Here is a 22,005-nt window from a genome sequence, read left to right as displayed (position 1 = left end):
GTCTAAGGGACAACAGGGAGGTGAAAAAAGCAGTCTACAATGAGTCCATAGCTAATGTAGTTGATTTTTACACTCACATTGTTGGGGTACTGGCCACTCCAGACATTAACTGTCTTTGCAGGAACTGGGATATTCTTGCAGAACGATCAAGGTTTATCATTATGTATGGCAGTTGCTTTAATTAGAAATGTAATGATTATCTCATTTAATTAATAAAAAAGAAAGGATTAGCAACTACTTTTACAGAGATTTTTTGACTTGTTGAAATACCAATTTGCACAATAAGAAGCAAGGGAGTCAAAGGCACACTTTAGTGCTCTCTCAGAATAACCTACCCAACCAGATTGTTGCTTGATTTTTAAATTGATTTTAAAATGGGTCCCACTCAGTAAAATTTGGCAAGAAGCTGGAAAATCATTTTTTTTATCACACTCTACTACATTTAGAAATAATATGCATTAGAAGAGATAGAATTGGAAGCTTGGCTTGCTCTTTGGTCAGCTATAGTCTGCTATGCTCTTCCCAACCTCACATGTATTATCAGAGGGAATGTGCTAAGAAAAGGGAAAACAATGTAATCAGTTGGGATAATATGTGTGACTTCTGTGCATCAGATACCTGTGTTTGAGCTTTCTTTTGTTGACATGCAGGTAAAGAATTGCTGTGACTTCAGAGCTTTATCTACAGCATTTGTGTCTTGCCTGCTCATTAAGAAGAGACTTAATGATCACTGTGTCAATAGTGCCAAATTACGGGACTGTGAGAAAGGTCCTCTTGAATACATAGACTCAAGTTAACCTAGATAAATGCTTCTCCAGTACAATATGAGTCTTGAAGAAGGCATTTCTGTTGCTAGCCATAGATATTAAAGGAGTCTATATGCAGACTCATTATCAGCCAAAAAATGTGGTTTATGGCACAGGGAGCTCAAACTGCCCAACACATCTTCATCATCATTGTTCAATCCCCTACTCTTGCTACCTTCAGGCAATCCCTGAAAACTCATCTCTTCAGGAAAGCCTATCACGTCTCTAACTAATCTTTTACCACTTCCATCAGCTCATTCCCCACAGTTACAACCTTTTGTACCACCTGACCCACCCTATTAGATTGTAAGCTCTTCTGAGCAGGGCCCTCTTAATCCTCTTGTATTTTATTGTATTATAACTGTATTGTCTCCCTTTTATATTGTAAAGTACTGTGTAAACTGTTGGCACTATATAAATCCTGTATTATAATAATAATAATAATAATAATAATTAGCCAGCAGGGAAGATGCATCCATGTGCACTAATTAGCATGGATGGAGGAATCTGTTAGATTTCTTTTGTGTGGCTTGCAGGTATGGTGCATCCGGGAAGTATTCACAGCACTTCACTTTTTTCACATTTTGTTACAGCCATATTCCAAAATGGATTAAATTAATTATTTTCCTCAAAATTCTACAAACAATACCCCATAATGACAATGTGAAGAAGTTTGTTTGAAATCTTTGCAAATTTAAAATAAATAAATAAATAAAACACAAAAAAATCACATGTGCATAAGTATTAACATCCTTTGCCATGACACTCAAAATTGACCTCAGGTGCATCCTATTTCCACTAATCATCCTTGAGATATTTCTACAACTTGATTAGAGTTCACCTGTGGCAAATTCAGTTGATTGGACATGATTTGGAAAGGCACACACCTGTCTATATAAGGTCCCACAGTTAACAGTGCATGTCAGAGCACAAATCAAGCCACAACGTCCAAGGAATTGTCTGTAGACCAATGAGACAGGATTGTATCAAGGCTCAGATCTGGGGAAGGGTACAGAAAAATGTCTGCAGCATTGAAAGTCCCAATGAGCACAGTGGCCTCCATCATCTATAAATGGAAGAAGTTTGGAACCACCAGGACTCTTACTAGAGCAGGCCGCCCAGCCAAACTGAGTGATTGGGGGAGAAGGGCCTTGGTCAGGGAGTTGACCAAGAACCCGATAGTCACTCTAACAGAGCTCCAGTGTTTCTTTGTGGAGAGAGGAGAACCTTCCAGTAGAACAACCATCTCTGCAGCACTCCACCAATCAGGCCTGTTTGGTAGAGTGACCAGACAGAAGCCACTCTTCAGTAAAAGGTACATGACAGCCCGCTTGGAGTTTGCCAAAAGGCACCTGAAGGACTTTCAGGCCATAAGAAACAAAAATCTCTGGTCTGATGAAACAAAGATTTAACTCTTTGGCCTGAATGGTAAGTGTCATGTCTGGAGGAAACCAGGCTCCGCTATTCACCTGGCCAATGCCATCCCTACAGTGAAGCATGGTGGTGGCAGTATCATGGTGTGGGGATGTTTTTCAGCAGCAGGAACTGGGAGACTATTCAGGATTGAGGGAAAGATGAATGCAACAATGTACAGAGGCATCCTTGATGAAAACCTACTCCAGAGCGCTCTGGGCCTCAGACTGGGGCGAAGGTTCATCTTCTAACAAGACAACGGCCCAAGATAGCACACAGCCAAGATAACAAAGGGATGGCTATGGGACAACTCTGTGAATGTCCTTGAGTGCCCCAGCCAGAGCCCAGACTTGAACCAGATTGAACATTTCTGGAGAGATCTGAAAATGGCTGTGCACCGAAGCTCCCCATCCAACCTGATGGAGTTTAAGAGGTTCTGCAAAGAAGAATGGGAGAAACTGCCCAAAAATAGGTGTGCCAAGCTTGTAGCTTCATACTCAAAAAATACTTGAGGCTGTAATTGATGCCAAAGGTGCTTCAACAAAGTATTGAGCTAAGGCTCTGAATACTTATGTACATGCAATTTTTTATTTTTTTAATAAATTTACAAAGATTTCAAACTAACTTCTTTCACATTGTCATTATGGAGTATTGTTTGTGGAATTAAGGCCCCTTTCACACGGGCACCTCCGCTAAGCGGAATCTGCTTGCTCATCGGGGGGATCTGTCCGCTGATCCCCGCTGAGCGGGCAGATGACAGGTCCGTGTCCGCTCCGCTATGCAGAGTGGATACAGACACCGTCCCGCTCTTCTCTATGGGGCAATCGGATAAAAACGTACCAGCTGTCTGTTTTCATCTATTTCCATCTGATCCACTGGATGGATGGGATGGCAGCAGGTGACATCCACCGCTCCATAGAGGAGACTGGATGGTCCGTTCAGGTTCTGCCTGGAAAACTGACAGGCGGACCTGTTCGGACAGCCTATGTGAAATGGGCCACCACCATTTATACTCTTGTAAACTCAAAGTAAACAGCTGAATATGCAGTTTAAGTATAGTATTAAGTACAGTATCTCACAAAAGTGAGTACACCTCTCACATTTTTGTAAATATTTTATTATATCTTTTCATGTGACAACACTGAAGAAATTACACTTTGCCACAATGTAAATTAGTGAGTATACAGCTTGTATAACAGTGTAAATTTGCTGTCCCCTCAAAATAACTCAACAAACAGCCATTAATGTCCAAACCACTGGCAACAAAAGTGAGTTCACCCTAAGTGAAAATGTCCAAATTGGGCCCAAAGTGTCAATATTTTATGTGACAACCATTATTTTACAGCACTGCCCTAACCCTCTTGGGCATGGAGTTCACCAGAGCTTCACAGGTTGCCACTGGAGTCCTCTTCCACTCCTCCATGACTATCACGGAGCTGGTGGGTTTTAGAGACCTTACACTACTCCACCTTCCATTTGAGGATGCCCCGAAGATGCTCAATAGGGTTTAGGTATAGAGAAATGCTTGGTCAGTCCATCACCTTTACCCTCAGCTTCTTTAGCAAGGCAGTGGTCATCTTGGAGTTGTGTTTGGGGTCATTATCATGTTGGAATACTGCCCTGTCTCTGAAGGGAGGGGATCATGCTCTGCTTTAATATGTCACAGTACATGTTGGCATTCATGGTTCCCTCAATGAACTGTAGCTCCCCAGTGCCAGCAGCCCCAGACTATGACACTCCCACCACCATGCTTGACTGTAGGCAAGACACACTTGTCTTTGTACTCCTCATCTGGTTGTCACCACACAGGCTTGACACCATATGAACCAAATAAGCTTATCTTGGTCTCATCAGACCACATGACATGGTTCCAGTAATCTATGTCCTTAGTCTTCAGCAAACTGTTTGCAGGCGTTCTTGTGCATCATCTTTAGAAAAGGCTTCCTTCTGGGACCCCAGCCATGCAAACCAGTTTGATGCAGTGTGCGGCATATGGTTTGAGCACTGACAGGCTGACCCCCCACCCCTTCAACCTCTGCAGCAATGCTGGCAGCACTCATACATTTATTTCCCAAAGGCAACCTCTGGATATGATGCTGAGCATGTGCACTCAACTTCTTTGGTCAACCATGACGAGGCCTGTTCTGAGTTGAACTTGTCCTGTTAAACTGCTGTACAGTCTTGGCCACCATGCTGCAGCTCAGTTTCAGGGTCTTGGCAATCTTCTTATAGCCTAGGCCATCTTTATGTAGAGCAACAATTCTTTTTTTCAGATCCTCATAGAGTTCTTTGCCATGAGGTGCCATGTTGAACTCCCAGTGACCAGTATGAGCGATAACACCAAATTTAACACACCTGCTCCCCATTCACACCTGAGACCTTGTAACACTAACGAATCACATGACACCGGGGAGGGAAAATGGCTAATTGGGCCCAGTTTGGACATTTTCACTCAGGGGTGTACTCGCTTTTGTTGCCAGTGGTTTAGACAGTAATGACTGTGTGTTGCTTTATTTTGAGGGGACAGCAAATTTACACTGTTATACAAGCTGTACACTCACCACTTTACATTCTAGCAAAGTGTCATTTCTTCAGTGTTGTCACATGAAAAGATATAGCAAAATATTTACAAAAATGTGAGGGGTGTACTCACTTTTGGGAGATACTGTATATAAGGGGGCTCTTTTACCTGCCAACGGTTTGTAAAAAAAAAATTCAGCCGGTCCTGAGATTTGCACAACTCTGGCAGACAGCACAGCCAGGGGCGTGTTGTACCTCTGCAGAGAGATCACTGCTTCCACACAGAGAGCAAGAGTCCTTTACTATAGCATGCTGGTAGGGGACAGACTTTTATGCTCAAGCTGTTAGCTACTTCCCAAAGAAAACAAGCTGTAAAGCCATTCAACACCTTTTGCTTTGATGCACTTGGAATGTAATTAGAGTGGTTTAAGCTGTTGGGCTTTGATTATCAAGTTGTGCTGCCAGACATTTACTTTCTGCTGTGTGGCAGTCAAACTTTACATCATTGTCTTATAAACAAATACATATTTTAGTCCTGACTCTGTACCCTAACATATCTACATCCCTTGCCTCTCATCTTGTAAGAGAACCAGAAAAAAAACACAAGCTCTAATTTATTGTCTGATCTTGCCCGATCTTGCTTTCCAGCTGTGCTCCTGCAATAATCTGACCGAAAGTGTGACCAAACACATTAGTGTAGTTAAAGTATAATTAAATATATCTGTGATCTAACACTCACCCCTCTCCTAAATTAAATATTTCCTTTCATATAAACGATGAGTTAATCAGACTAATCTGACACTTGACATGAGCTTGCCTAAATATCTTCACTCAATGAACCAGCGAACCCCTTGACTTAAAATTTCTTTGTCTGCTGTATTAAAATCCACAAGGGCCTCTTTGTTGACATGTACTTTAGGGGTTTTGTCCACCCCTTTCCCTGTCCCTTATTCATAGGGGACGCAGACACAGTCAAGCCTACATTGTTGTCCATGTAATAATACTAGTGACTCTTTAAATGGGTTTTTTTTTTTTTTTTCACACTTTACCATTAAAAGGCAGAAAAGGCCTTTTGGCCGTGGCCATACAAGCATAATAAATTGTATATGTTTGCAATGCTGAATGCACTTGGTCCATATGCTGCACTGCATAGCTACATGAATAAGCATTTACCAAATCAGCCCCAGCACATTAAACAGAAAAAAACAATCTTTATTCATGGTAACTTATCAGTTTCAATTAATCAACCCCAACAATGGAATTTCTGATGTGCTTAAGCGACTTGAAAGCAATAGGTCATCTCCAGGGCAGGCTTGTTGGGTCTTTGTGTCTTGAGATTCAAACAAAGACACTTGCAGCGATATAATGAGCACAATTTCTCAAGATTCTATAACTAATAATTTTTGGCGTTTTTATGTGATCGGTTCATTTTAGAAAGTTTAAGTTCACTTTTTTTAGGGTTTGTTGAAGTTTGTTTGAACGTTACAGTCTAAATGACTAAGGGGAAGCCTTTTCTTTGAAAGGGGAGTTAGCTATAAGCTTGACCATCCTTTTCATTGCCAGTGTGCTGCTATGTGAATGAGCATTGTGCAAGGCCATTCCAGTGGTATTGAAAAGAGCTAACCATTGGCTTGATTTGGTTACACGCTTTAGCAAAGAGCTCCCTCCTACGGTCCCTGACCTGTTTAGAAGAGGCCAGCTAAGTGTCATGTCGCCCCTCCCAAAGGGGAGTATCTGCATTCATTTCATCCGTATAAAAAATGACTGGGGACGGGAAGATTAGTGCTTTTCAATTGCAATTTATAGTAGTTTACAAAAATTCACATTGTTAGCACAGAAAACATGGGAGTGATTCATCCCAAATTGCATTACCTGTGAAATGTCATTAGCCTTCCCAAGCATCGTTAGGTTGATTTTAATAACTTTTTCAAAGTTTTTAACACAACCTTTAAATTTGTTGTATTTTTCAATTCAATTATCACTTATATTTGAAAAAACAGTAATTTTACTTGTTTCTTTCATAACGATGTGCAGCTGGAGGTTCAAACACACGGGGGGGGGGGGGGGGGGTGAAACTGGAGCACTCAGAATCTGGTGCAGCTGTGCATGGCAGCCAGTCAGCTTCTAACTTCAGCTTGTTTAATTAAACTTTGACAATAAAACCTGGAAACTGATTGGTTTCTGTGCAGGGCTGCACCAGATTTTGCAAGCTCCAGTTTTAGTAAATCTCCCCCAGTTTATATCATTCATATTAAAGTAGAGTGAACCCTAACTGAATAATATTTAGTTTGCTAGTGAACTGTTTACATAAACACTTACATTTTTTTTTAAAGCCCAACTCCGGAAAACTAAAAAAATGATCCCTTGCAGTTGGGCCACACCTGTACTGCAAGGATGTACTTTTTTTGTCTAGGGGAGAGGAGAAACAGTTTTACGTACCTGATCCCAGATTATGCTCTCCAGTGATGGACTGTCGCTCGACAACACCACGTCCATTGCAAGGTCTATAGACCCTGCTTTGGTTTTAGGCTCCATGTACACTGAAGCTCAAAAAAGCTTTTTCTGCACACCAGATTGCTGGCAGAAAACACTGGTTGACAAACATACTTTTAACAGCATTTTGTACTAGCGTTTATGAGCGTTTTTTAGCGTTAGCGTTTATGGGCGTTTTTAATAAAAATACACAGAGGATACTCCAAAAATCCCACAATGCATTCCAAACTCCCACAATGCATTCAAAAAATAGAACGCCGAAAGCTAATTAAAGCGCGTTTATCGGCGTTTAGAGTTTTTTTAGCGGTGAACTTTGAATGCGAATTTGTGGCGTTTAGAAAAAAGCCCATAAACTCCACTGCTCATTAAAGCTAAAAAACGTCCATGTGTGCATGGACACATAGAGTGGAGTTTATGGGCTTTTAAGTGGTTCTTAAGGCAGAAGCAGACACTGGTACAAGCAGAGACAGACAGAGAGGAGAGGGGGTCACAGGAGACAGATAGCAGGCTGTGGCTGACGGAATCACACAAATGGACCACAATGTCAGGGCTCAGCAGCCACGATTATCGGGGTCAGTTTGCAGAGGGGAGGGTATAGCCAGGCAGGATCAGCCAGGTATTTCAGGTGATACAGTAGTCCAAATGACACAGCACAAGCACTGTGCTGTATAACATAATTTAAGAAAACAGGATCTTTATTTTTATCTTTTTGGGTTAACAAATGCTTTAAAAAACCTGTGTGCAGCAGCCCCCCTCAGCCCCCCTAATACGATCCAGCGATGTACACAAGACCCGAGGCTGTCTGGGATTCTCCCTCCTGATTGCCTGAGACACAGCAACAGGCAGCATTGGCTCCCACTGCTGTCAATCAAAGTCAGTAAGCCAATGAGGAGAGAGAGGGGGTTGGACCGAGCTGCGGCTCCGTGTCTGAATGGACACACAGAGCAGCGGCTCAGCTCGGGTTCCCCTATAGCTAGCTGCTTGCTCTGGGGGCACTCAGCAGGAGGGAGAGGCCAGGAGCGCCAGTGAGGGACTCTAGAAGAGGAGGATCTGGGCTGCTCTGTGCAAAACCATTACACAGAGCAGGTAAGTATAAAATGTTTGTTATTTTTAAACAAAAAAACAAGACTTTTTATGATATCAGGACCCTAGACTGCTGGAGCGCAAGGGAGAAGAGGCTGTGGGGACTAGTCTAGCTGCTGGGTGACTAATTGGACTAGTATATTTCTTTTTTTTGTTCCCCTAGACCAGTGATGGCGAACCTTAGCACCCCAGATGTTTTGGAACTACATTTCCCATGATGCTCATGCACTCTGCAGTGTGGTTAAGCATCATGGGAAATGTAGTTCCAAAACATCTGGGGTGCCAAGGTTCGCCATCACTGCCCTAGACTGAAACAAGCAATAAACTCTTGCAGTACGGGTGTGGCCATGCATCTCAGTGCTGCTGATCTTCTGCAGCCTCTATGCAGCAACTTCCTGTCTGAATGCATACACTTCATCAAGGGCTTCATGGCATTTTTCAGGGCTAGTTTCCTGGTGGTGAAAACAGTGGGTCATGGCTGCATAATGTGTGTTCAAAGAGCCACTTGTAGACTCCATCAGAAAACCTGTGTGTTAGGATGCCAACGTAGCAGCACAGTTTGGAGACGGGGACAAAACGTTGTCACATTATAACAAGAAGTGCCTAAACAAGGATCTTTATGGAAGGGTCATTCAATTTTTTTTTAAATTAAAGCAGCAGTTTATGGCTCCCTTCACACAGGTTGTTCCATTGTGACGTGTTATGGTGCACAGGTTAATGTGCAGTATTTCAGGTTCCTTAACCACTTCAGCCCCGGAAGATTTTACCCCCTTCCTGACCAGAGCACTTTTTACAATTTGGCACTGTGTCGCTTTAACTGACAATTGCACGGTCATGCAATGCTGTACTTAAACAAAATTTGCATCCTTTTTTCCCACAAATAAAGCTTTCTTTTGGTGGTATTTGATCACCTCTGCGGTTTTTATTTTTTGCACTATAAACAAAAAAAAGCGGCAATTTTGGAAAAAAAACTATATTTTTAACTTTTTGCTATAATAAATATCTCCAAATTTTTTAAAAAACAAATTTCTTTATCGGTTTAGGCCAATATATATTCTTCTACATATTTTTGGTAAAAAAATCGCAATAGCGTATATTGATTGGTTTGCACAAAAGTTATAGTGTCTACAAACTATAGGAAAGATTTATGGCATTTTTATTATTATTTTTTTTTACTAGTAATGGCGGTGATCTGCGATTTTTAGCGGTACTGCGACAGATCGGACACTTTTGGGACCATTGACATTTATACAGCAATTAGTGCTATAAAAATACACTGATTACTGTGTAAATGTCACTGGCAGTGAAGGGGATAACACTAGGGGGCGATCAAGGGGTTGTATGAGTGTTCCCTCAGTGTGTTCTAACTGTATGGGGATAGGACTGACTAGGGGAGGAGACATATCATTGTTCCTACTTACTAGGAACAAACGATATGTCTCCTCTCCACTGACAGCACAGGGATTTGTGTGTTTAAACACACAAATCCCCGTGCTGGCTCTCGTGCATGAGATCGCGCGTGGCCAGTGGTGATCGTGCTTGCCAGCCACGCGCATCGGGTCCCCGCCGTGCAGTGGGCGCACCCTCTGGTGGTCGCTAAAGGGAAGGACGTACCCATAAAGGATTTCGCCCAGGAGAGCCATTCTGCTGCAGTAAATCTGCGTGAGCCGGTCGGGAACCGGTTAAAGTATCACTAAACTCACATCATAAAAAATTATCAATAAATGGTGTATTACATGCTGTTCATACTCACTCAGTCATTATGGGATTCATCTGATCCTGCTACTCTCCCACTTCTGTCTATGTCCCCAATTCAGCTCAGGGATTTTGCAGCTGTGGTGGCAACTCTGCACATGCTCAGTTTTCAGTGCATTTCTATGCTGAGCATTTCCTCCCTATCACATCTAAACAGCCCATGTGACCATAGTCACACATGTGGACGTATACACAGTAATAAATGGCTGCCCACTCTCTCCCTCCTCCTCCATGCCCACTAACCAGCTAAACACAATGGGGATGGGATATTACATGTAGATTAATGGTGGCTTCACCTCCCTCTTATTCGAAGACACATGCTGGAGGGGCGTGACACAGCCTGTGACTGACAGAAATCCGCCCACACCATGTTATTTCCACAAAATAATAAAGATTTGATTTCAAATATATATGTGTATGCCAATTTAAACAGTTTATTGAAATTATGTATTTATTTTTACACTGTATTCCAAAGGCAGTTTATTTATTTTATTTTATTTTATTTTGAACATGTGACCAGCAGCAGAGGACTAGAAGCTCCTCCTGCTTATGTTTCCCTGTAGACAGGCTGGGGAAGATCTGGGTCACGTGACTTCTGTATATCGATTAGGAAAAAGGTACTTAGATGGGTTTTTTTTTTTTATTAAAATAATTACAATGCCATCATCCATATACAGAAATAGAAGGGACAATGTAAATGTAACAGTGTATGTTTAGTATCACTTTAAAGCTGTCCCATCATTTAGAATGGGCTTGTAGCACATGACAATGGAAGGCAAACCAGAATTGCATCCTTTTGTTAATGTAGAACACCACAAATCACAGAATATATGTTATGGTGCAACCACAATGTGGTTCATCAGCACCTATTGTACTTGTGCCTTGTAAAGGAATAGCACTGCAGTGTACAGCAAGCACACAGTGCCATTTGTTATCATGCATAAATGTGCGTTTTAACACATAGTAGTGAAGCCAGCTATAAAAATATTAAAAATGACCTCTGAAATGATAGTAACTTGTTAACCCTATATGAGATTTTAGTGATTGGGTGTAAAGTGGTTGTAAGCCTCAGACATGAAATATGAACAAGTCACATCTTTTTATACGGGCTCCATCCAAAGCACTGAGTGTGATTTCTCCCTGTTCCTCTGTTATCTGTATGAGTAACTTCTTTTCCAACACCAAGAGATACAAAGGCAACAGGGGAAGAGAACTCCAGCACACAGCCTGTGATTCATATCCTTAGCTCTGCATGCTCTCTGTATACTGAGTGAAGGGGGTTATGTCCCTTCCCTCCAATCAGGGCTCATTGCTCCCCACATTGAGGTCTACACTGTAATGCCCTGTACTCACGGTCGGTCTCTCCGACGGAAAATGTGCGATCGGAGCTTGTTATCAGAAATTCCAACCATGTGTAGACTCCATCTGCCTTTTTCCATCGGAATTTCTGACACACAAAGTTTGAGAGCTGGATCTAAAATGTTACGACAACAAATTCCGATCGTGTGTAGACAATTCCGACGCAGTGCCACGCATGCTCAGAATCAAGCAGAAGAGCAGCACTGGCTATTGAACTTCATTTTTCTCATTCAGAATTCAGATTTCCAACCAACTTTGTGTGACCGTGTGTATACAAGACAAGTTTGAGCATCCGTCGGAAAAAGTCTGATGGATTTTGTTGTCGGAATGTCCGATCGTTTGTACAGGGCATTAGACTTCAGATCCCTCACAATACATCTTCAGTGCCCGGTCTGAACTTGCACAGTAGCACTACTTAGACTTCTATAGAGCTGTGTCCTGAGCATCTCTGGCCTAAGGAGAGGGCCTCCAGGACTGTGGGGATCTACTGCCCAAACACTGCCGGGATCTTTTACCTATTTGATTTAGTACTGCTCTCCGCATCTCTCTGAAGCTTGCCTTGAAAAATGGACTGTATGTGCAAATAAAAAAAATAAAAAAATGAACTTGCATAGTACTCACACATACTGTAATACCACTGTTATGTGTCTTATGCTTTTATTAGGCATACATATATACATATATATCTTGACTCTGTATATGTATGTTTTTATTTCTATTTTCTCTTCTCTATCCAATGGACAGGCCCTGTTGGTCACAGCAAGAGACATGTCTAGACGCTAGCTTATTGTCCCACAATGCTAAGTCAACAAAGCAAGCTCAGAGAGAATTCATCAAAGGTTTTTACGCCTGCTTAGTGACCATTTGAACCAGTTGCTCCAGTGCTTTAGCATATGTGTGAAGTAGTGGCCAATTCTCAAGCCTTGACCTGGCCTAAAATACCCCAATGACCCAGACAGATAAAAAGCTAAAGAAGAGCGATCTGGTAAAAGAGTCATTTTTAAGATGGCCCAAAGAACCTGTACTTGCTCAGACATTCAGTTATGTGACAAAGTATTTCCAAATGTTTATATGGGGGGTTTTTTGCCCATCATACTTATCTAAGTAGATGTTGCATCTGTCCCCCGGCGCCTCTGCACTGAGAACCGAGCGATCGAACACCGCCATTCACTCGGTTCTCACAAGCAGAGAGCTGCTGCCTGTCAGTCATGTAAAATCTGACAGGCTGGTTGCACACAAGTTAATTTATCAATCAACTTGGGTACATTCAGCCTGCCCATACATGGTTTGAGTCTCGGCCGATCACTGCTGAATTGGCTGAGACTCAAACTATGTATGGGCAGGCTGAATGTACCCAAGTTGTTCGATCAATCAACTTGTGTACAACCAGTCTGTCAGATTTTATATGCGATTATTGCTAGGGGCTGTTATATGGTTTGAACTGTCTATGACCAGCTTAATAAAGAAGAAGGTAAAATGCCAACATACATTGTTAACAGTTTGGTTCTAGGTGTTGGACTCAGGGAAATGCAGGTACACACTATTACATAAAAAATTATGCAATGACGCCAACAAAGACCCAGCCAGATGGCACTGGCAGACAGGTGGCCACATGAAATATTTTATTATAGATTGTAATGCTTTCTTGACCTCTATATTATTTCTGTTTGGACGTATGCTGCCCCAGGCAACCCTGCTGCCCTAGGCCATGGCCTATATCGGCTTTGCAGAAATGCTGCCCCAGAGATTTGACTAGCCAATAGTAGAATGTCCAGATCAGGATTCTGCCCAAAAGATTGCATAGGTGTTTTTGGTGGCAGATTGTTCCCTTTCAGAATTTATGGGTCTTGTGATGATAACATAAGTTGGCTCTATCCTGTATAACTATCTTAGCTGGGCCATATGGTATATACAGTACAAATCTAATAGAAGTAATCAGGAAGACTCAGAGCATGTGGATCAGAAATGTACTCTATTTGTCAAAGTTTGTGGACACCTGACCATCACATATACCTATTTGGCTAAAAATATGTGGACATCTGTCTGGATTGTTGACTTCAGATGTTTCCAGTGATGGGTAAAGGCAGTCCCAGGATTAAAAACAAGATAGGGACTGTGGATTTGTTAAGTTGAATTTGTTTGTTTTTATAAGTCGGAACAGGTACATTTTTTAAGTGTAGCTTCAGCCAATAAAAAAAATGTTTTAAGTTTTTTGGATAGCATAGGGAAGGGTTACCACCCCTGCAATGTTTGTTTTGCTGGCTGTGCCCCTGTTCAGAAGATTTCACCTCACTTTCTGTCCTGTGACAATCGGATTTAGAAAATTTTGGGTTGTTGTGGAAACAAGGATTGGTGATTAAAGCTTCAGTGGAGACACCTTTTTCCCTTGATAAGTCATACAGGAGAGAATATCCCTTCCTAGGGGGAATTTTCTCTCACTTCCTGTTGTCTCCCTCCGTTTGTAAGTAGGAGTCGTTTATAAGTCGGATGTTTGTAACCCAGGGTACTTTTAAAGCTACAGCATACAAAGACATTTTAGACAACTGTACCATTCCAAACTTATAGCAACAGTTTGTTAAAGACCATTTTTCTGTTACCATATGACTGTGCCCCTGTACTTCATAAAGACATGACATGAGTTTGGTGTAGAAGATCTCAAGTGTCCTGTCCTCAACCCTTTGTGATGAGCTGAAATGCTGATTGCGAGCCAGGTTTCTTTATCCAACATCATTAACTGCCCTCACAAATGCCCTTTTAGCTAGATGAGCACACATTCCCACAGACACATTCTAAAATCTTTTGAAAATCCTTCCCAGAGTGGAGAAAAGATAAAAGGAAACTCCATAGTTTTGGAATAAAATATCCAGCGTGCACATTTAGGTGTGATGGTCAGATGTCCACAAACTGTTGATCATGTAGTGCAATTCTATTCTGTAGATAACTCAGCTTGTCTTTCAACGCAAATTTTTTCAGAGAGCAGGGAGCATAAACGTGGTTAATTGGGGCTTTAGTAGATTGCTTCTCCCATACAGACCTCAGCGGTTCAGATCTCCAGCTTACTGCCAGGGAAGAAGGATGTAGGGTTGGAGCACCATTAAAATAAAAAAATATATGCAAATAATACTTTACTTTTTATGCAATTGCGCTTTAGCTATTTGAGGTATTTGTACAGTGTTCCAGGCCTGGCCTGAGTACCTAATTAATGGTCACTGAGGAAGCTCTTAAGAGACATTGCTCTTGTTAAATTTTCTTTGACTTTTAATTGATGAACGAAGTCTCGTTCAGTTCATATTGCTGCAACAGCTGTACGACTTTGCCTGCAACTTCCTTCCGACTTGATCCGACTTAGATGCTATTTAGGAGCCTGTACAAGGGCTAAAATCGCACTCAAGTCAGACCAAAGTAGTGCAGGAACCTTGTCTTAAGTCGGAACGACTTGTGTAGTATCAGTTAAGACAGCTATCATAGGGAAACATTGAATTGGACCTGTCATGTGACTTGGGGTCTCACAAGTCGGATCCCATGTCGCAGCAGTGTGAAACGAGTGAGGCTTATTTCATCAATTCAAAACCAAAACAAATTTTACAAGAGCAGTGTCTCTTAAAGTGATTGTATACCCTTATTTTGAATTTCTACCTACAGGTAAGCCTATAATATGGCTTACCTGTAGGTAAGTGACCTTTGAGTGACGTCATCGCGTCTCCGGCCACTCACAGCGCGAAATGCAGAAGGCAAAATGTCAGCTCCCTTGGCGTTGACCGGGCTTCAATACGGGGACCTCGTTCTAAGGTAAGTATTTCATAATGAGCTAGTATGTGGTGCATACTAGCTCATTATGCCTTTGCCTTTACAGGGTTTTTTTTTTTTTCCTTTTTCTTTTTTTTTTTGACATGTGCGGGTATACAAACGCTTTAAGAGCTTCCTCAAGGACCATTAACATAATGTTTTACAGACTTCCAAGCACTTGCAAATCTGTGTATGTCTGGGAAAAAACATACAAAGTACATCTCTGAAAGACATGCAGATCTCCCTATGTTTTATCCCTTGTGGCAGGGCCAGCCTGGGCCAGAATTTGGAGGAAAGAAGCACATTAAAGGGTAACTCCACTTTCATGGGGAAAAAAAATAGCAAATGAAAAAAATATATAATTTAGCATATACAATTGCGACACAAGTCATTTTGTAATTGAATGTTATTCAAAAATGACCTTTCCTGTTCAATCTGCAGCACTATTTTCTGTAAAATGCATCACAATATGGCTGCCTGGAGGTGTTCCGTACACAGAATGTGTACAGAATGCCCCCAGAAACATAACTTCCTGCTTGTGTGATTGGCTAACTGATTTTCCCAGAAGTCTGCACTAAGATACAAATCGGATATCAGGCATGCCCTTCAGCAAAAATTCAATTTTTGGGGAGATACTCCTAATAGGAAAACACATCTAAAGGGATGTAGACCCTGCAATATTCCTCAAATTGTAAACAGGGCAAATCTCCATTCTGACAGTGGAGATCATACAGATCCTGTCTTTCTGCTATGCAGGAAGACGGATCTGTGTGTTTCCCCAGTCACACAGTCCCCCATACAGTTAGTAATCACACTGAGGGAACACATTTAACCCCTTGATTACCCCTGATATTAACCCCTTCCCTGCCAGTGTCATTAGTACAATAACAGTGCATATTTTTAGCACTGATCACTGTAATAATGTCACTGTTTCCCAAAAATGTCAGTTAGGTGTCTGATCTGTCCGCTGCAATGTCGCAGTCCCGCTAAAAATCACTCATCGCTGCCATTACTAGTAAAAAATAAATAATAAAAAGTCCATAAATCCATCCCTTATTTTGTAGACACTATGTACGCAAACCAATCAATAAACGCTTATTGTGATTTTTTTTTTTTAACAAAAATATGTACAATATTTGGTAAAAATATGTACTTTTTTTGGATATTTATTATAGCAAAAAGTAAAAAATTTTTTTTTTTTGTTTCAAAATTTTGCTTTTTTTTTTATAGCGCAAAAAATAAAAACTGCAGAGGTGATCAAATACCACCAAAAGAAAGCTCTATTTGTGGGAAAAAAAAGGACATCAATTTTGTTTGGGTACAGCGTCGCATGACCGCGCAATTGTCCGTTAAATCGACAGTGCCAAATTGTAAAAAGTACTCTGGTCAGGAAGGGGGTAAATTCTTCCGGGGCTGAAGTGGTTAAGGAACCTGAAATACTGCACATTAACCTGTGCACCATAACACAGGTTACGCAGTGCTGTAACTCAAAAAATGGCCTAGTCATTAGCAACTTAAGGACCCAGCCTATTTTTCAGACTCGGTGTTTACCAGTTAAAATCATTTTTTTTTTTTTTTTTTTGCTAGAAAATTACTTAGACGAGTAAATTGATACCCAACACATTGTGCTTCAAAATTGCGCCCGCTCGTGGAATGGCAACAAAGTTTTACCCTTAAAAATCTCCATAGGCGATGTTTAAAGATTTCTACAGGTTACCAGTTTTGAGTTACAGAGGAAGTCTAGGGCTAGAATTATTGCACTTGCTCTAACGTTCGCGGCGATACCTCACATGTGGGGTTTGAACACCGTTTTCATATGCAGGCGCGACTTACGTATGTGTTCGCCTTCTGCGTGCGAGCTCGCGGGATGGGGCGCTTTAATTTGATTTATTTTTTTCCTTATTTATTTTACTTTTGATTTTTGATTTTGACACTGTCCTTTTTTTAAAAAAAAATTGGGTCACTTTTATTCCTATTACATGTAGAAAAAAATCATGACAGGACCTCTTAAATATGAGATCTGGGGTCAAAAAGACCTCAGACCTCATATTTACACTAAGATGCAATAGAAAATAAAAATAAAAAATTCCCCTTTAAGAGCACTGGGTGGGAGTGACGTTTGACGTTGCTTCCGCCCTCCAATGCTATGGAGCCGAGTGGGGGCCATCTTCCCCTCACTCGGCATCCAGGCTCATCTCCACCGCTACCGACGGCTCCAGTAAGCGGCAGGGACGACTGGAGCGCGTTGGGAGGGGGGCCCCTCTCCCGCCCCCAATAAAAGTGATCTCGCTGGGAATCCGCCACAGAGACCACTTTTATCTGAAAGCGGACTGCCCGCTGAAGAAGAGGATACCGGGGTTATAGCAGATAGCTGCTGCTATAACAACGATATTCCTCTTCAAACTGCCGACCTATAACGACGGTGGGTGGTCTGTAAGTAGTTAAGGGGGAAAATCTTACGATCCTCAAGTGATTAATGATACAGGTGTATGCTGACTTCATATTAGAGCCAGAGTTAGAGCTCATCGCCCCACCCTCCCGAGGAGGTCAGTGTGTGAAGGGAGCAGTGAGAGGTGTACGTCTGCACCGTGCTGTCCGGGTCTGGACAGACCAAGGTCTGAGCATGAGAGAGAGAGAGAAAGAGACAGTCTGTGAGAGACAGAGTAACTGGAAAGCCAAGCTGACAGGTACAGCATTTTGTGCACAAGCACTAGGAAGTGTGTTTGATATCAGGAGGACGAGGCACCAGGCCGGAAACGCAGGGCTTATAAAGAGCTGGGAGGCTGCATCCTATGTTTGATTCATATTGATGGTGAGAAGCCCCTGCATGGGAAGATATTCATTTGTGAACTTTTCTTTTGTTTAAATAAAAGTGGGCATAAAAAGCCCTGAAAACACACTTCTGGTGAGTAAACTCACTGTTTGGCACTACCAACAAGCTAAACAACCCCAGCTTGTCACAATCTTAAAAAATTATTCTTCAACAGGATTACATAATATTTTTATATCTGCCTGGAGCTCAACTTTTAAAGGGATATGTAGTAGTTTTGTACTTTCTGTATTATGGACAGGAGAAAACAATACAATTTTAAAAACTATTTTTTAGACATTTAAATGTTGCATATTAATATGTTGTATTCTCCTATTGTAGCCTCCAAGTGCAGCTTTAGTCTTTTTTTTTCATATGTTTTACTTAGACAGTTTAGCTATCTGTTCCAAAAAAAAAACAGTTGTTTACAAAGCTCCATAGCTTAAGCATATAAATACACAAGTGAATGCCTTATCATGGTGACTCATTACTTGTCAGACAGCTCCACAAAGTAGATTGCAACCAGTGTACTGTCTCTTTAGTTAACCCATACTGCTCTGATAATACTTTGTAATGCATTAAATATTTGTCAAAGGTGGTATACATGGAGTAAAAAAAGTGAGATAAAACATCAATTTGAAAAAAGGAATATAGAATCAACCCCAAACCATTATAGTTTCCCTTCAAAACGAGAAAAAAATATGTTTTTTTCATTTTTGGATAGCGTAAGGGAGGGTTATAACCCTGTTCGTTTTTTTGCCATTTGTGTCCTATTGGGGATTTTTTATATGTTCCTCTTTTGTTTATTAAATTTACCTTTGAAAGCATCTTGTAATATATATTCAATGAGTGAAAAAAAGGTGTTTATCCTGCTAGAAATCCAGTGAGCTAGTAGGTTTCTATGCAAATCAGCTCTGTTATCAGCTCAGCCCAGTTCACCTCTGTGAACAGGAGGAACATGAGTGTTGGCAAGTGTTGATAGGAGTGCTTGCAGCAGGAGATGCAGACCCTGGTAGGCTGGCAGAACATCAAGTCAGGAACATTAGCTGATCCAGCTGAAGTTAAAGGGGCACTCCACACAGGCAGCGGGTTCAAAATGCAAGGCTTGACAGAGTTCCCAGCAGGCTTGAGACAGTAACTCACTGTGATGAGCACAGCTGACACAGATAACAGCCGGATAGGCACTTGAATCAGATGTGAGAGCAGAGTCGGTAACAGCAGCGTGGTCACAGGGATAGCCAAGGTCAGAAGCAGGTGGGCAGTGAGGTACTGAGACATAAGACAGATGTGGTCAGGAACGAAGCCGTGGTCAGGAACTGGCAACAAAGCAAAGGCAGGATCCAAGTTCAGGCAATCCAAGTTAGCAACAAGGGAACAAGCAGAGTAATAGCAGGATACAGGGAACAGCTGAAAGGTCAGTCAGCACTGGAGCATGAGCAAGAGCCCCTTTAAATAGTCCGTCTGGCGCCAACAAGCACTACAAAAAACCAAAGTGCAGCACTAGGAGTATCCAGTATATACTAGACACATATGTGAAAAACAAATAAAATAATTATTGAACATATACATATAACACCATCAAATGTGAAAAGCCAGGCAAAAGCCCTGCTTTAATTGGAGTGTCCAAATAAAAAACCAGGACAGCAAATGGTGAAAGTCTATAACATGTGAGGTAAAGAAAGGTGTCTTCTCCAAACGGAGGGTAACAGTAGACGCTGGGAGGTGTGGGCGCACTCAAATGGGAAGGCGACAGCAGATACCACAGCACATAGATCTCCAATGAGTATAAATGGATACCCTTACCGGATCCGTAGGACGCACATACCGTATAGCAGTGCGTCAAATAGGCATAAGGGGATGATCTCCCGTGATATCCAGCCAGATGGTATCCCACAGGCCACGGTCACCGAAAGGAAGCGATGATCACAGGTGGAAGTCGAACAGCTCCTGCATACGTCCTCCAATTCCGGACCGGGCTTTGGTTTTTTGTAGACTTAGTGGACTTGGTTTGTTTGTGTGTCAGCTGCTTTGGTCACTTACTTGCAATTATTATTTTATTTGGTTTACGCAGCTCTTTCTTCATTTCTAGCCAACAAGCACTAAGTGAGCACCCGTACTCGTGCGTGCATGCCTAGTTACCATCCTGCCAAATATTCTGCACGCGTGCGCACTTCTATTAACCAATCTTCATGCATGCACATTTCTATTAACCAAACGTCTGGTAGTCAATCTCTGACAGCCAGCGAGGGATTATGCAGATGTCATATCAGGGAAGGTGAGTATTGTATAGTTTATTTCCAATGTAAGAACCCATGTGTTTAAGTATACATTAAAATTAGATTTTTATCAGATTTATATTTCCTTTAAGCATTTAATGCAATGAATGGTAAATGCATAATAACGTATAATTCAGTTTTATGTGTTTTGACGCCTACACAGAAACGTGCATCTAAAACACATATAAGCACATGCAATAATGCATGCCAAAAATTAGCTTTTTTGCAAATGCATTGGTCGGAAAATATATTGAGCTATTTGAGCACTACAATGCAGGAAAAATATAAACTCTGCAGTGTTAAGCTGGCCATATACGATGGTTCCTTATGAACTGACCAAAATTTGAGTTGATGGTAGCCCTGTGAGAACCCTTCCATCCGACATTCTTCAATCTGAAAATCCGAAGGAGCCAGGTTGAAGATTGACTGCCGAACAACGCCTGGACCCATGGGGGATTGATAGATTTCTTCTGTTGGTGATGCAGAATGCAGGGGCTGTTCAGCCAACAATTTTCTGCCTGTCTCTTTCGATTTTCAGATTGAAGGATGTGGGGTGGAAGGGTGCTGATAAGGCCACCTCTCAGGTTGAATTTAAGCCAGTTCACCAGGAACCAACCGACATTCACTCCATGTATGGCCAGCTTTAGGCTGCCCATAGACTATCAGCTTATATCAGCTTATCTTGGCTGCCCAGAGCCTATAGCCTCTTGCTCCTTTCCTAATCCAGCCAAATAAAGCAATATGAAGAAATTATTATCTAATTGGCACTCTTCCAGTATTAAAAAAAAAAAGAAAATGTGTGTTCTGCATTGCATGGAACTTTTATCTTTGAGATGGTAAGAGGTTCCACAGGAACAACCAATTACAATTCACCTTTATTTTAAAATTTTTTGTTGCAGTTGAAAGAGTGAAAGCCATCACCCATTTGACTGTGTGTATAAAAGTGTGCCTTCACATGTAGTCATTGAGAACTCTTGACTGTTTCACATGCAAATACTTCAGTCCTAACAAGACCCCAGTGACAATTATAGTAGTGTTATTACAGATTACGTTCAGTTAGGAGACCATCATTTATTCGGTTTTTATTTCTGCCCAGTGTAGAAATTGTTAATCCTTTTAGCCTGTACTAAGGCATGCAGAGAGAGCATGTCCACGTAAAGCCGGAACAACAAGGGATTTTACTAATCAGATAAAACGCTGGAGCCCAGCGCAGCAAGATTGACAGTTGGATTATTCAGTGGAAGCAACTTGTAACTGTTGTCTGTTATTTCAGAATTGCAGGTGGTGTCAGACAATGATGAGGACATCGAAGGAGTTCCGCCTCTGCCGCCTCCACCTTCTGACATGATCGTAGGAAATTAGGTCAGAAAAACTAAAATTATGTCAGCGAAAGTCTTTTTTTGCTTTGAAAAATTGTAAAAAAAATGTAATGGTTTGTTTGTGTATTGTTTATTAAACTTGCATGAACTGTGCATATCAAGCAACTATGGTCTATTATTTGTCTATGAATAACAGGTTTCTTTTTGAATCATGTTGGCATTTGTTGTTACAGTATATAATTAGTGTAATAAAGACACAAGTTCATCTAGTTCAACCAATTGAAAAATTAATGAATAAATAATTAAATTGAAAACTCCAATATCCAGAACCGTTCATAGGCCTATTGCATTAGTGTGTGCACCCCAAAGCAAAGCTCAAACACATG

General features: G+C 41.4%; 1 protein-coding gene across 2 annotated transcripts in view; it reads left to right on the top strand.

Annotated features, from left to right (window-relative positions):
* LG05H10orf67 (linkage group 05 C10orf67 homolog) overlaps nt 1-21,721 on the top strand; it is a 243,086-nt gene extending 221,365 nt beyond the window's left edge. The window contains exon 16 of one of the 2 annotated variants that reach the window (XM_073629770.1): nt 21,574-21,721. In XM_073629770.1, coding sequence (XP_073485871.1) covers nt 21,574-21,662 — 89 coding nt within the window. In that variant the 3' untranslated portion in view covers nt 21,663-21,721. The remainder of the gene's footprint in view (nt 1-21,573) is intronic. The other variant, XM_073629768.1, reaches the window with a different exon arrangement.
* The last annotated feature ends 284 nt before the right edge of the window (nt 21,722-22,005 follow it).

Source organism: Aquarana catesbeiana, linkage group LG05 (assembly GCF_042186555.1).
Source record: "Aquarana catesbeiana isolate 2022-GZ linkage group LG05, ASM4218655v1, whole genome shotgun sequence".
Lineage (NCBI taxonomy): Eukaryota > Metazoa > Chordata > Amphibia > Anura > Ranidae > Aquarana > Aquarana catesbeiana.
The sequence above is the reverse complement of the archived record's forward strand: the minus strand, read 5'-3'. Positions and strand labels throughout refer to the sequence as shown.